The 13,436-nt window shown below is 40.9% G+C and overlaps 1 protein-coding gene across 2 annotated transcripts in view; it reads left to right on the forward strand.

Annotated features, from left to right (window-relative positions):
* prkd2 (protein kinase D2) overlaps window positions 1-13,436 on the forward strand; it is a 34,965-nt gene that overhangs the window by 19,789 nt on the left and 1,740 nt on the right. The window contains exons 2-18 of one of the 2 annotated variants that reach the window (XM_080889997.1): window positions 3,799-3,937; window positions 4,352-4,483; window positions 4,613-4,812; window positions 6,170-6,353; window positions 6,459-6,530; window positions 6,731-6,748; window positions 6,895-7,054; window positions 7,159-7,270; window positions 7,950-8,027; window positions 8,118-8,436; window positions 8,565-8,617; window positions 8,708-8,780; window positions 9,453-9,559; window positions 11,040-11,201; window positions 11,446-11,544; window positions 12,157-12,424; window positions 12,844-12,929. In XM_080889997.1, the coding sequence (XP_080746123.1) occupies window positions 3,799-3,937; window positions 4,352-4,483; window positions 4,613-4,812; window positions 6,170-6,353; window positions 6,459-6,530; window positions 6,731-6,748; window positions 6,895-7,054; window positions 7,159-7,270; window positions 7,950-8,027; window positions 8,118-8,436; window positions 8,565-8,617; window positions 8,708-8,780; window positions 9,453-9,559; window positions 11,040-11,201; window positions 11,446-11,544; window positions 12,157-12,424; window positions 12,844-12,929 (2,262 nt within the window). The remainder of the gene's footprint in view (window positions 1-3,798; window positions 3,938-4,351; window positions 4,484-4,612; window positions 4,813-6,169; window positions 6,354-6,458; window positions 6,531-6,730; window positions 6,749-6,894; window positions 7,055-7,158; window positions 7,271-7,949; window positions 8,028-8,117; window positions 8,437-8,564; window positions 8,618-8,707; window positions 8,781-9,452; window positions 9,560-11,039; window positions 11,202-11,445; window positions 11,545-12,156; window positions 12,425-12,843; window positions 12,930-13,436) is intronic. The other variant, XM_080889998.1, reaches the window with a different exon arrangement.

The raw sequence follows: 13,436 nt of genomic DNA on the forward strand, positions 1-13,436 counted from the left end.
TGTCCCGATTAGATCACGAATCAAACCTTCTGAACAAAGTGTGTTAGTCAAGTCAGTGATGAAGTGAGAGATCTATCTTCCAACTTTACCGTGACATCACCTTGAGTGAGAGGGTGTGAACCACACTAAAGAAAATGTCGGCCTTTATTAGTTTACTTTATAAGGCAGTTGCTGTCCTGTTTCTCATCAGTGTGTAGACAGAAAAAAAGGAGGAAGGAAGACTAATCAATAAAAGAGGCCATTAAAGGACAGTTAGTATTGAAGAGGAAATTAAAGGTGACGGGAAAACAAAGGCAGGGGACATAAAGAAATCCTAGTTCATAATTCATTTCACTCATAATGGCTTCATTGACCTGAATAGTAGAGGGAACACTAGGCAACCTGATCCCTGGTACCTCAGAGAAAGCAGCTACAGATCCACTCCTTCTGCAGCCAAACCTCATCACACTATACTACATCTAACTATATACTACAATACCATCAGGTGTTTGTGCACACAAGGTACACAAACAGATATATTCAGACTCCACATCTTGTAAGAATATAGCTTTTAACCTCACAGCAAAATATACAGTGTATGATTGTAAGGCAAATGTTTAAATTTCTCAGCATGCTGACATAGATGAAAATTATTTGTGGTACTTTATTCTTATTCCACCATTACAAAAAAAAGAAAATGAGTTTTTTTTCTTTTGAGGTAGCAGTGGTTTTACGGAGCTTGGATTTTGTGCTTTTCAGCCTATCTGTAAAGGCTTGTGGTGTGCAGAGACGTGGCAGCTGCAGTTATGATTATTGCATTGTGTATGTTTTGGACGGTACAATGTGCAGAATAATATGACTAGCTGCCTTGATTTGCCTGCTAAGAGGCGAGCTGTGACATCAACAGCGTGAGGTTAATCGCAGAGAGGCTGGCATCAAATAGCGTCACGGGGCTCATAGAAGACGGCTGTCTGTGGATTTGGAAAGAGCTTGGAGTCTCCTCTGATCTGGGCTCTGTGGGTGTTTTGTAATTACTAATGGCTGCAGTTGGTCTTAGTTGTGGCAATCCCTGGTACCGATGCATGTAGCTATTACATGATTCACTCCCATCAGACATCAATCTGTGTGTGATTGCGGGTTTTTAAGTCTGTACTTAGGGAAAGGTTGGAGCCTCTGCTCATTTGTATCTGCAACGTCGGCTTGACTCAAAGCCAAAAACTGCTGTGCCAGAGTGTTGGGAATAAAGGGTCATTTAAGTCAAATTAGAAAACTGAACAAACAAAAACCGAACCATAAAAACATTAAGAACATTAAGATGGTTTCAATTACAACAATTGCAATTGAATTGCAATTGTTGTAATTGAAACCGTCAAATTGCAACATTTCGTTTGTAATCTGCACGATTAGTAGAAGTGTTTTCACAGCAACTAATATTCAAGACTGCGTCTCCACTGTTTTTCTTTCTCATAGTAACTAAACAGACATGAGATGTAGTAGTGATAATGAGAATGCTATGCCTCACTCTTTTTACTGAACCTCACATAAAGCTATGCAGAAAGCTTCCTGCTTTCACCACTATTGTTGTTCAAATAGGGTCCCACCCTCACGCCAGCATCCACTTGGTTAGTTGACTAAAAAGAAGGACCTTTAATACGGTCCCTGGTAAAGCTACATTTGTGAGTGACGAAGCCGCTTCACTGCCTGTGAAACCCGTCTCCTGGGGTGGACATCTCTCAAAATTCTGGTGTAGGTATTTTTTTTTTTTTGTTTAATCCACCGTTTCAGTGTATACATCAACACTGAAACTTTAGAAAAGGATGCCCCATAAAAACCAAAACGACAGCCATGTGAATTTTTTATTTTATTTTTCTGCATCCACTCCATTGTTTCAAGCTTTATAATACTTTGGTATCAGAGAAGTTCACGGTCTGCAAGCTGTCCAGATCCTTTGGTTGCAAAACAAGCCAAAATCATCACTCTCCCACCTCCGTGCTCAACAGTTGTTTGTGCGGATATGCCGTGTTTGGTGGCACACGTGCATCACGGCAACACAGCTCCACTTTGGTCTCATCTATCCAGGGGACATTGCTCTGGAAGGTTCAGATGCACCTTTGCAAAGCTAAGCTGTGCTGCCTTGTTCTTAATAGAGAGAAGATGTTTTCTGATTGGTAACCCTTCAAAAAAAGCCATACTTGTTCAGTCTTGTTCTAACTGTACTATCTTGAACTTTATTCTGTATTTAAGGCTTGTGGCTTTTTTGTTTTAGTTCACTCTCACCACTCTTATCACAAACAAAATCTTAAAAGCTCCTTGCCCAACATAAAAAGCCAGACAGAATTACCAACTATGGTTTTTTTTTGTTTTTAAATCAAGGGTGTGTGTTCATGTCTAATGTTCAAGCCCTTATACCTGTGACTTTTCTGGTTGCAGTGGATGCTGGAGACCTTTAAGTAAATGCCACTATATGTGCTTTTTGTGACTTTTTGTTGACTGTGTGGTCAGTAGCAGCAGGCCAATGTCGGGGCGTGGTGAACTCACTGTGTAGCTTGGCAGCAGTACAGGCCAGGCCTGGATTTCAGATGTGGTGATGTGGAGTGGCTGTTGGGGAAACAGAGGCAGACTGTCTATGTGCAGAGGAGGGGAAAAAAAGGGAAATGAGGGGGGAGAAGAGAGGGTGTGTCTGGTGGTGGTTGTGTGTGTGTGTCATTGTGTTGTTTCAAGTTGGAGACCTGGGTTCCCTTTTCTGTAAGCGATTAGAACTTAGCCAGAAGCGGCAAAGAGTGTGTCTGTGTGTTTATTTTTTATATATTTGTTTCTCTTCATCTTTCTGGTTTCATTTATGCTTACTTAAAAAAACAAATTATTATAAAAGCACACAAAGGTCCTGCTCCCTCTCTTTCTTTGGTGTCCTGTATGGCGTGGCCACTGAAGTGAGCCAGACTGCATTAACTATTCAAGAGAGCAGGGTTTCCCTATGACAGCCTCTCTCGCTCTGCTGACTTCTGATTGACACGCTCATCCGTCATATCTCTGAAAGAACTTCATGGAAACACCTATGCGCGCTTGTGTGTGCCATTGTGCGACTGACAGGAAAAGGGGATAAAGTTTCTCCTTTGTCTTGCCTTCCATGTCGACCGACTTGCTTGATTTGTGGAAATCAGCTTGTGTTTCTTCTTTAACAGCGATAGCATCAGCATGTGTTTGCGTGTTGGCAGTTATATATCCCTGCAGCGTTACATAGCAGAGCATGCTAGAATTAGTTGGAGACATACAGTAGAAGTTATGCTTGAGAACATGCATAGACATGTTCACACTTTATAATAGCGGGAGAATCTTATAACAGATCTTGTTACTGTTAATGGCAAATGGAATGAGGTGACTTAAGTTGTAGCTTTAAGTGCATAATGGACTAAATTTGCATTGCTAGCAGAAACTCTAACAGCCAACCCTTAGATACTTTATTTAGTAGCATTAAAAATAGGCTGGTGTGTTGAGTGGTCTTTGTTGGCAACAATGAGGCCTTGCTTGAAATTCAGTCGTCTGTCTTTAAAGGGGATCAAAGTGGACACAATGTTCAAGATTTGTTTTCCTTGAAGGGTCATAAAAATGCTATCCTTGTATATTATATTTAAAATTAAAAAAACGGAATGACTAAATAAAGTTTGTCTTGTCCTACAGCAAATGTCCATTCACCATCTTTCTAGTTTCAGGAGCTGAGTCATTTATTTGTCATTCATTATTTTGAATGAAATATGACTTAATCAGGGTTCTGCCTTGGCTGCAGTTGATTCTCCTAACCTCTGTTTTTGTATTTTCTAGTTCCCAGAGTGCGGCTTTTATGGCATTTATGACAAGATATTGCTGTTCAAGCATGACACATCTACCAACAACATACTACAACTAGTTAAAGCTGCCAGCGAAATCCAGGAGGGAGATCTGGTGGAGGTAGTGCTCTCTGGTAAGCTCTTCTCTTCTCTTCTCTTCTCTTCTCTTCTCTTCTCTTCTCTTCTCTTCTCTTCTCTTCTCTTCTCTTCTCTTCTCTTCTCTTCTCTTCTCTTCTCTTCTCTTCTCTTCTCCTCATTCCATAAGATAACCATATCAAAAACAAAATCATCTTTCCATTTGTCTTATCTATCTTTAATTACTTCATTGTTTTCATCCTTATCTGCTTATTTTACTACAGGTCCTACTTTACACTACCCTAATCTGTTCTTTCATTGTTTCAAGCTGTAATTTCCCTCGTGTCCACAGTCAGAAACTTGATCTATTTTTCCATCCCGCTTGTATCTCATTCATCTAATCGTTTTCCATTTTGCTCCCTTACAATACCGTGATTGTATCTTGTCCTAATGTGACGTGTTATCTATTTTAGCGGCAGCTACGTTTGAAGATTTCCAGATTCGGCCCCACGCGCTCAATGTGCACTCGTACCGGGCCCCGGCTTTCTGTGATCACTGTGGAGAAATGCTGTTTGGGCTGGTTAGACAAGGACTGAAATGTGATGGTGAGGGAAATAATGAGAAGAAGTGTGAATAGCACTAGACGCTCATATGGTGAAACAAATTTGAACACTCAGTAAATATGGTCCATCTCTTTGCTCCCCCCGTTCTTGGATGCATGCTGCCCCCTGCAGGTTGCGGGCTAAACTACCACAAACGCTGTGCATTCAGCATCCCGAACAACTGTAGTGGGGCTCGCAAACGGCGTCTGTCCACCACGTCGCTGAGCAGCAGCCAGTCCCTGCGCCTTTCGACCACTGAGTCGGTGTACAGCGTTGGGACAGCCTCCACCTGCGCAGAAGAAGCGAGTCTTATTCGCTCACACACTCAAATGGTACTGCCTCATTTATCCACATAATGCTGAAGTCACTTTTAGAATTCTTTCAAGTGCCACATTTTCTGAAACACTGAGTAGATTCCTCAGACATTCCTAATTCCCAAACACTTTTCATTAAACTTCATTAAGCAATATTTTTTTCCTTCTCTGTGTACGCTTTTGAGATATTCATCTGAAACTCTTCCTGTCTGACTGCATTCCGCTAAAGGGGCATTGCACTGCAATATCAGTGAACTTTAAGTAAATAGATTAGGTCCGTTGAGGCTATAATACTTATTGCTGCTGATTTCCTCTGTTCAGCAACTCTATTTGCAAAGAAGATGTAGAAAAACATTTAATTAGATGGGCAGTAACACTTATTACTGACTGATTTCCCCTGGTTATTGGCTCCCAATTTAAAAAGAAGTAGGAAAGGCATCTAATTGGAGAGACCACACACGCACATGCTGGCACGGACACGCATATATATGATGTACCAGATAAAATCATAAACGTATGACGAGTTAATTATCACCCAAAACTGCAGCCTCCTGTGTTTTTTAAGCCATTTTCAGCTGGAAATTTAGTTACAATAGGAAGATGTTTTCAGAGAAGGAACTGAAGACAGTGTAAACACTCCGTCCAACAACAAAGAACAGACAGATACACAGCGACTCGAGGGTGAACAAAGTTTCGCATTCAACAGCTAAGGAGTCACATATTTCCCTTGGGTGTTGTTTGAAAACAAAAACAGAGCAAAAAGAAACTCATTATAAGGGACTTTTGTGAATAGGGAGATCTCAAAAAACATAACAGTGTGGCTCTGTAATTTCTAGATGTGAGTAGCTGGGTCATTCCATATACACCTGCAGCATCTGCTGATTTATTTTCTTTTTGGGTTTTTTTTTTTTCTTTTTCATTAAATTAGTGATTACAGGTCCTCAAAGTAATTAGTGGTGGCCTGACATTTGGCACTTGTTAAGTTGCCTTCCCCCCCCAGCTATCTATATGAAATGACTGAAAGCTCATTGAGGACAAATCCGTTTTACAGCACAGCTTCAAGTGTCCAAATCTAGTAACCCTAACACACATTTTACTTCATGGCCACTTTAATACTGCTTCTACTGTTTACATAAATAATGTGGGCTGTAGGAGGGTAGATGGGAAGCACTTGCTGATGTTCCATAGAGTCACTCAGCTGTTTGCTGACAAATTCACTGATCAAATCAACAGTTATTAAGGTTCGGAGGCTATAAGCAAAAGTGAAGTAATTAATTACTTTGGCTACAGGCTGAATAGCTTCCAAAGGTTTTGATTTAAGCACCTCAACAATTGTGACTGTCGCTAAAAATTTGTTTCCTATTTATTCTGCCAGCCACGGACAGCTAGCGACGCCCGGCGTTTTTACACGGGGCGACCAGTTCATCTCGACAAGATGCTGATGAGCAAGGTAAAGGTGCCCCACACGTTCGCTGTTCACTCATACACTCGACCGACGGTGTGCCAGTACTGCAAGAGGCTTCTTAGAGGACTTTTCCGACAAGGGCTACAGTGCAAAGGTGAGCGCAGCTGAACAGAGTGTCTTCTTTGTATGACCTTCAGTGGGATGCAGAATGCTCACTGGTCTTTCTGGTTTACCTAAACTGTTTCTGCAATCTTCTCAGATTGTAAGTTCAACTGCCACAAACGATGTGCATACAAAGTTCCTAATGACTGCCTTGGCGAGACCATTGGAGGTGAGTAAAGATGAATGTATTAGCTTTTGTGGTGTGTGTGTGTGTGTGTGTGTGTGTGTGTGTGTGTGTGTGTATTACTCTGTTAACCCTGCATGGATTTGATAGCATGTGTTTCCATTGTCAGAATTAGATTACTTGAGAGTATAACACTTTATCTAACAGCTCTGAAACTCACTATACTAATCTTTTTATCTTCTCAGAAAACAGAAGTAACTCTGGTAAGTATTCTTGGTGTTGGTTTGCAACAAAGTGAACTAGCTTCTGTAGCATTTTAGAATTAGACGAATGGTAATAGCATTTGTTTCATAGTATATTTAAGGCTAAGCTGCACTTAAACCCTTCTCTTGTTTGTTTTTTGGCTCAGACATGTTGAGTCCCACTGCGGACCCCGAGGTTCCAATGGACTTTAGCAGCGAGTATGACGGCTCTGACAAGTCTTCAATAGATGACTCGGACGAGGCCTGCAGCATCCCTGGTTCCTTTTCACCTGACAACAATCAGGACGGAACTAATGGAGATCAAAGGTGTGAGATGTTTTGGATAAGAATATTATAGACAGACTGATAGAAATGTAATTAAACTCATATTTTACCTGCTGACTACCTTAATGCTGTCCTTTTCCTTCTAGTGTTTACATCCCTTTAATGAGGGTGGTACAGTCTGTGAGACAAACAACCCGTCGATCCAGCACAGCTATAAAGGAAGGGTGGATGGTTCACTACAGCAATAAAGACACACTGGTAAAAACACTACCCATGATTCCTGTACTGCCTTCTTTCTAAAAACTATACATGAACCACTCTGAAATTCTGCTAGTAGTGGAACACTTGGAGACTTAAATTAATTTATTGTAGATGCATGAACTCACTTTCTTCACTTTCTCTTCTATGATTTATGGCAGTAAATTCCTTCTAGACATCTATTTTTTCTGTCTAGCAGCTTGTTGTGCAGCCATTTCCACCTTGATGAGGTGCCCGCTTTCATGCACTTTATTGCTTTCTTTTCTGTAATATTTCTGTGTATGAGGCTGAAGCACTCAGCAGATATAATAATTTCAACCTAAAATCCATTTCCTGCCTTCTTTCTCTTAAGATCTAAAATCTATATTTGACTTTCTAGGGCAATTTATTTACCTTTTCATTACTTGTTTTGTTTTGTTTTTTCCTTGTTTTTTTTCCCCCTCACTGGCTGAACTAACACTCTTCGTTCACTTTTTCTTTCTCTCGATTCCCACCTGTTCATCTGGTAGCTTAAATTCCTTTTCATCCTTCTTCTCCTTTGGCATTTGGTGACATCCCCTTTCATTCCTGAAATTTACCCCCCCGCTCCATGCCCCATCCTTTATACTCTGTCCTCGCCACACCACGCTCATTTTTGTTGTCCCATCCCAACATCTCACCCTACTCCAACCCCCAACAGAGAAAGAGGCACTACTGGCGTCTGGACTGTAAGTGCATCATCCTTTTCCAGAATAACACCTCCAACAAATACTACAAGGTAACGACAGCTTTTGTCTTAACAAGCTAAGATTCATTTAAAGTCTGCAGCCCTTTTCTTTTGCTAACCCGTTCATTCATCCACCTGCAGGAGATCCCTCTTTCTGAGATCCTGGAGTTGCGTCCTGCTTCTAACTTCAGTCTCGTCTCCCAAGGCACCAATCCCCACTGCTTTGAGCTTATCACAGCCACTATGTGCTACTTTGTAGGGGAGGATCCCAACACCCTCCCCTCTGTGACCCAAAGCCACCCCCAGACTGTCCCACAGACACCTCCCTCCCCAAGCCAGGTGGCGCCCAACAGTGGCATTGGACGTGAGGTGGCAAAAGCATGGGAGAGCGCCATTCGACAGGCCCTTATGCCAGTCATCTTTCAGGACGCACCGCCAGCTGCGGGGAACATGCCTCACAGTAAGTTGAGAAACAGGTTGATGAAATTGTTTTGTGGAAGATTGTATTGCCAAGATGAAAAGACATAATTTAGAACTATTACACTGCATAACCTATGCTTTGTTCCTATCACTGTTTTTCTTTTCCAGGACAAGCTTCTGTCAGCATATCTGTGTCCAACAGTCAAATCCAAGAGAATGTGGTATGACTTGTGGTCTAATTAAGTAACTTCTGTCAATATTGACATCAATTATACATTAAGCATTATGCATGAAATATTGCATCCCTACAGGATATTGGCACAGTGTACCAGATTTTTGCTGATGAAGTGCTTGGATCTGGGCAATTTGGAGTAGTGTATGGAGGTATGGAGACCTACATCCGACAATGGAATTGATCAGTCCATTGATTTGATGGTTAAAGTGCTTTGCTGAAAGCAGTGGTGTCTAAAGTTTGAAGCTAACAAGAAGCAAGATTGTATTTCACAACCTCTGTGTATCGTGCACTGTGCTAAAATGTGTTTTTAGAGTTGACCTGATTTGACACATAATAGGCTGTTTACAGGTTTTAAGGAGTGTTTTAGTCAGTTTTCACAAGTGATGTTTCTCATGCCAGCATTAGTCCAGAGTAAGTGTTAGAAAATGGAATAAAAATCTGGGTGTGTAGAGATAGATGTATATGTATCACAAGTTAGCATTTTAATTGTTAAAGTTCATGTCAATATAGTTAGAAAAGACTGAACAAGTATGATGTGCTAGGAAGGGATGCCAGGGTAAAACTGTATAAAAAAAGAACAAAGCACCGCCGCTTAGGTTTGCAAAGTTGCATCTAAGCAAACCACAAGAAATCTGGAACAATGTCCATTAGACGGACAAAGCCAAAGAGAAGATGTTTGGCCATAATACTCAGCACCATGTTTGGCGATAACCAAACACGGCAACAAATTGCCACAATGATGTGCATGGAGTATATATGTATGTATATTCAGTTTACTGTCACAATGTAAACAATCTGTTACTTGCACAAACTCCCTTCAGGAAAGCACAGGAAGACGGGGAGAGACGTGGCCGTCAAAGTCATCGACAAGCTTCGTTTTCCAACCAAGCAAGAGAGCCAACTGAGGAATGAGGTGGCCATCCTGCAGGTAAACGCACGCATTTCACTGGACTTTCTCTCAGAAGAAATTATGTTAATGATTACGTCTAAAAGTGTCTGTGCAGGTTCTTAATCGTTCAGATCATGGTCGTCTAAGAAGCTTGAAAAGAAAGCGACTGCACTTCTCATCCAAGAAGCATTTTGTGCTAAAACCATTATTAATCATGTGAGTCATTAAATGAGCCAAGGTGTGGAAAAAAAGGCAGAGGTCATTGCTAGCAGAGGTTTCGGGTAAACCCACTGTGAGACCTTGCCAAGAGGTCATATGTCCTATTGAGGTCACAGTCAGCCACCTAAAATACAGTCTTGACATTCTTTCCCAAGCACCTCAGCCCGCACTCACAACCTGCGTTAGGTGATCTCAACAGGTCACGTGATACTGTGGTTTTACCTGAAACATCTGGTGGAAATGACCCATGCCTTTTTTACTTTATCTTTTTTTACACCTTGGCTAATGTGATGACTCACACGATTAAAAGTGGGTCAAAGACTCTTAAGAGACGACCCCCACTAGGGTTTAAATACCTGGGACTCTCCACCGTTTGGTTTTAGAACTAAAGAAGCATTTTGGATGAAATGTGACAAGTCTCCACAAAACTTAATCCAAATGCTTTCTTTCCAAGCTCATTATGCCTGAAAGAAAGTAAAAAACCATTTGTAATATTAAAAACTACCATTAAACACAGTGAGACAGTAATAATGTAATAGTAATCTGTGCTTTGTAGTATCACAATAACCAGATTTTAATCTACACTATTAAAAAAGCTCAGTTTTGCTTATTTAAATGATTAATTTCTAATTATTTTACCTCGCAGTCATTGACAGTATTTAAATAAGTAGTACTGTTTCTCCTTTCCTTATGTGATTGCAACTTCTGAAACGAGCAAAAATGAAAGTTTGCATATAGAATTCAACTAAATGACACGACTGTATAAAACCATTTAACATTTTCATTCATGCCAAATATGTGACAGGGAAAGACTTCACATTAACAACGTCTGTTTAAAATATATATTTTTGAAAAATAACAACGTATGTTTGATTTCACCTTCTTGGGCGGCAGACTTTTTTCCCCAGCAGATGGAGTTAGTGGTGCACTAGTCAGTCTGAACTTCCCCCTGCAGCTCGGCATTTTACACAAATGCAGTTATGCAGTCATTATTATTTATGGAACATATGTCATATGTGTGACTTCTGCGGAATACTTATATTGTTTGCCAAAACAGAGTTTATAAATTTTCTGTTCTCTGCTTCCTTCTCCTGTGGTTTACTGTCTGGTTGTCACGGTCTGGTCCTTTCTGTTTATCCCCTCCTGTGATGTTCTTCCTGTATTGCCCAATTTATATTTGCTATATTTCACACTCTATCACAGTTTATTTCTGGTATTTCATCTTTTTACACACAACATATTTTTTCTTATCGTCCGCCTTCTCCCCACACTCCCCTCACCCTTCTGTTGTTTCTCTCAGAGTTTACGTCATCTGGGCATTGTAAACCTGGAGTGTATGTTTGAAACCCCAGAGAAAGTGTTTGTGGTCATGGAGAAACTACACGGTGACATGCTGGAGATGATTCTCTCCAGCGAAAAAGGCAGATTGCCCGAGAGGCTCACAAAGTTCCTCATCACGCAGGTGTGTATGCATTTTCAAATAAGTCCCATAGCGGTAGAGAGTGGGTAGTAGAGACCCACAAGACTAAAATGGCATTCTGATGCTGCAGTGTTTCGCTGCATGCTTCCTCTGCTGTCATGATGAACATTTACTGAACCTTACATTTCTGCATATTCTAAAACGAAGCTTTGCTGTGTTTGATTTTGTTTCGGATCATCTTGCTCCCGTGGTTTTGGGTATGCACATGACGTCGGTGTGCATGCAGATTCTTGCAGCTCTGAGGCACCTGCACTTTAAGAACATTGTTCACTGTGACCTAAAACCTGAAAATGTGCTACTTGCCTCTGCCGATCCCTCCCCACAGGTAAAAACACACACACACACACACACACACACACACACACACACACACACACACACACACACACACACACACACACACACACACACACACACACAGATGGATTTCCCAAATCTGAGCTGAGGAAAGTAACAGACACTTGCTAATGGCGTTTTGGTTACATGAGTCCTGTTTCTGTTTCTTTCTCTTAACATTCTTTCTCATAACCGTTCAGCTATCTTAGTGAGGACCTTCATTGACATAATGGTTTCCCTAGCCCCTTACCCTAACCCTAACCATTAAAAATGAATGCCTAACCCTTACCCTATACCTAACCATAACCTAATTGTAACCCTGACACTAAAACTACATTTTGAGCCTCAAAAAGGCTTCAAACTTGTGAGGACCGGTTTTTGTGTCCTCACAAATGACTTTTGGTTCTCACAGGTATAGTAGAATGCAGATTTTCTCACAAAGATAGCTAGACAGGAACACGCACACACGCACTTGCCCAACCAGCTCGTTTGCAACACATGTGGTTTCTGCACTTGCTCATATACATTTCCTGCCATTTTGTTATTTTACCAGATGCCTCGCAGTCATGTGTCTCTGTTCTTGACTGTTTTCTTCTCTCAGGTGAAGTTGTGTGATTTTGGCTTTGCCCGTATCATTGGAGAGAAGTCATTCCGCCGTTCAGTGGTTGGCACACCTGCCTATCTGGCTCCAGAAGTTCTGTTAAACCAGGGCTATAACCGCTCACTAGACATGTGGTCAGTCGGCGTCATTATGTACGTCAGCCTCAGCGGGACATTCCCATTCAATGAAGATGAAGATATCAATGACCAGATCCACAACGCAGCCTTTATGTATCCTCCTAATCCCTGGAAGCAGATCTCCAGTGATGGTAATCTCAGAGAGGGAATCAGCTAGAGGAGATTTCTCCTGTTAAACACAACCGTGAGATGGACGTTGATGTACACTTACAATACCTGCAAAAGCTATTGGATTGGTTTTTGTAATCAATATATAAAATTGTTATTTAACATCACCTTTGCCTAGTAGTGGAGAAAAAAATAAAACGTATGAGTGCATATGAGAAAGGGCAGCAAAGAGTGACTAGTACTGAATGTTGTTTTCAGAATGCAACCAATCTGATCTGTGATAAGTTGTACTTCAGTTTTACCACAACTAAAGTCGGGTTTAGTGTCTAGACAAATAAGGTATGATAAAGAGATGACAACTCTGATGGTTTCTGTGTGCTTGCGTGTGTGTGAGTGAGAGGTGGTTTGATTTTTATTGAAAAACATGTGTTTGTGTTTCCAGCTATTGACCTGATCAACAACCTGCTGCAAGTTAAGATGAGGAAACGCTACAGTGTAGATAAAAGTCTCAGCCACGCATACTTACAGGTACTATATTAATGAACTGCTCACAGGCACACATTAGAATGAATGTTCCACTCTATCGTTCCTACAATTTTTTTTTATCCGTTATTATTTGCTATTAAACATACAAGAAAAAGCCCCCTTTTCTGTGGTAAATGCTAGTAACTGTAGTTTCTGAGCAGCAATTTAAGTCCTTAAAATTGCTTCAATAAAATTTGTTGCTTTTAAAGAAAATTGCAACAATAAAGCCGAGGTCTATGCACACAAATCCGAGCGTTGAAATGTCAGCTCAAGGCCGGAGGTTTTTAACTTTATTGAAAACATAACAGAAAGGGGATTAGTTAAAGAAATTGTGTTTTCTTTGACTGCACAGCTCTTAAATGCCTGCTTCAAAACAAAATGTTTAGCGGTGGAAAAGCAGGCTGCTATTGCTGTTGTTTTTTTTTGTTGCCAGAATGTCACCGGATTAATTAATATTCATTGTCACGGTAGCCACGAGTGGGTTGAAGCATAATTTATCATTTCAGTGTC

Source organism: Rhamphochromis sp. 'chilingali' (assembly GCF_963969265.1).
Source record: "Rhamphochromis sp. 'chilingali' genome assembly, chromosome: 8".
NCBI lineage: Eukaryota > Metazoa > Chordata > Actinopteri > Cichliformes > Cichlidae > Rhamphochromis > Rhamphochromis sp. 'chilingali'.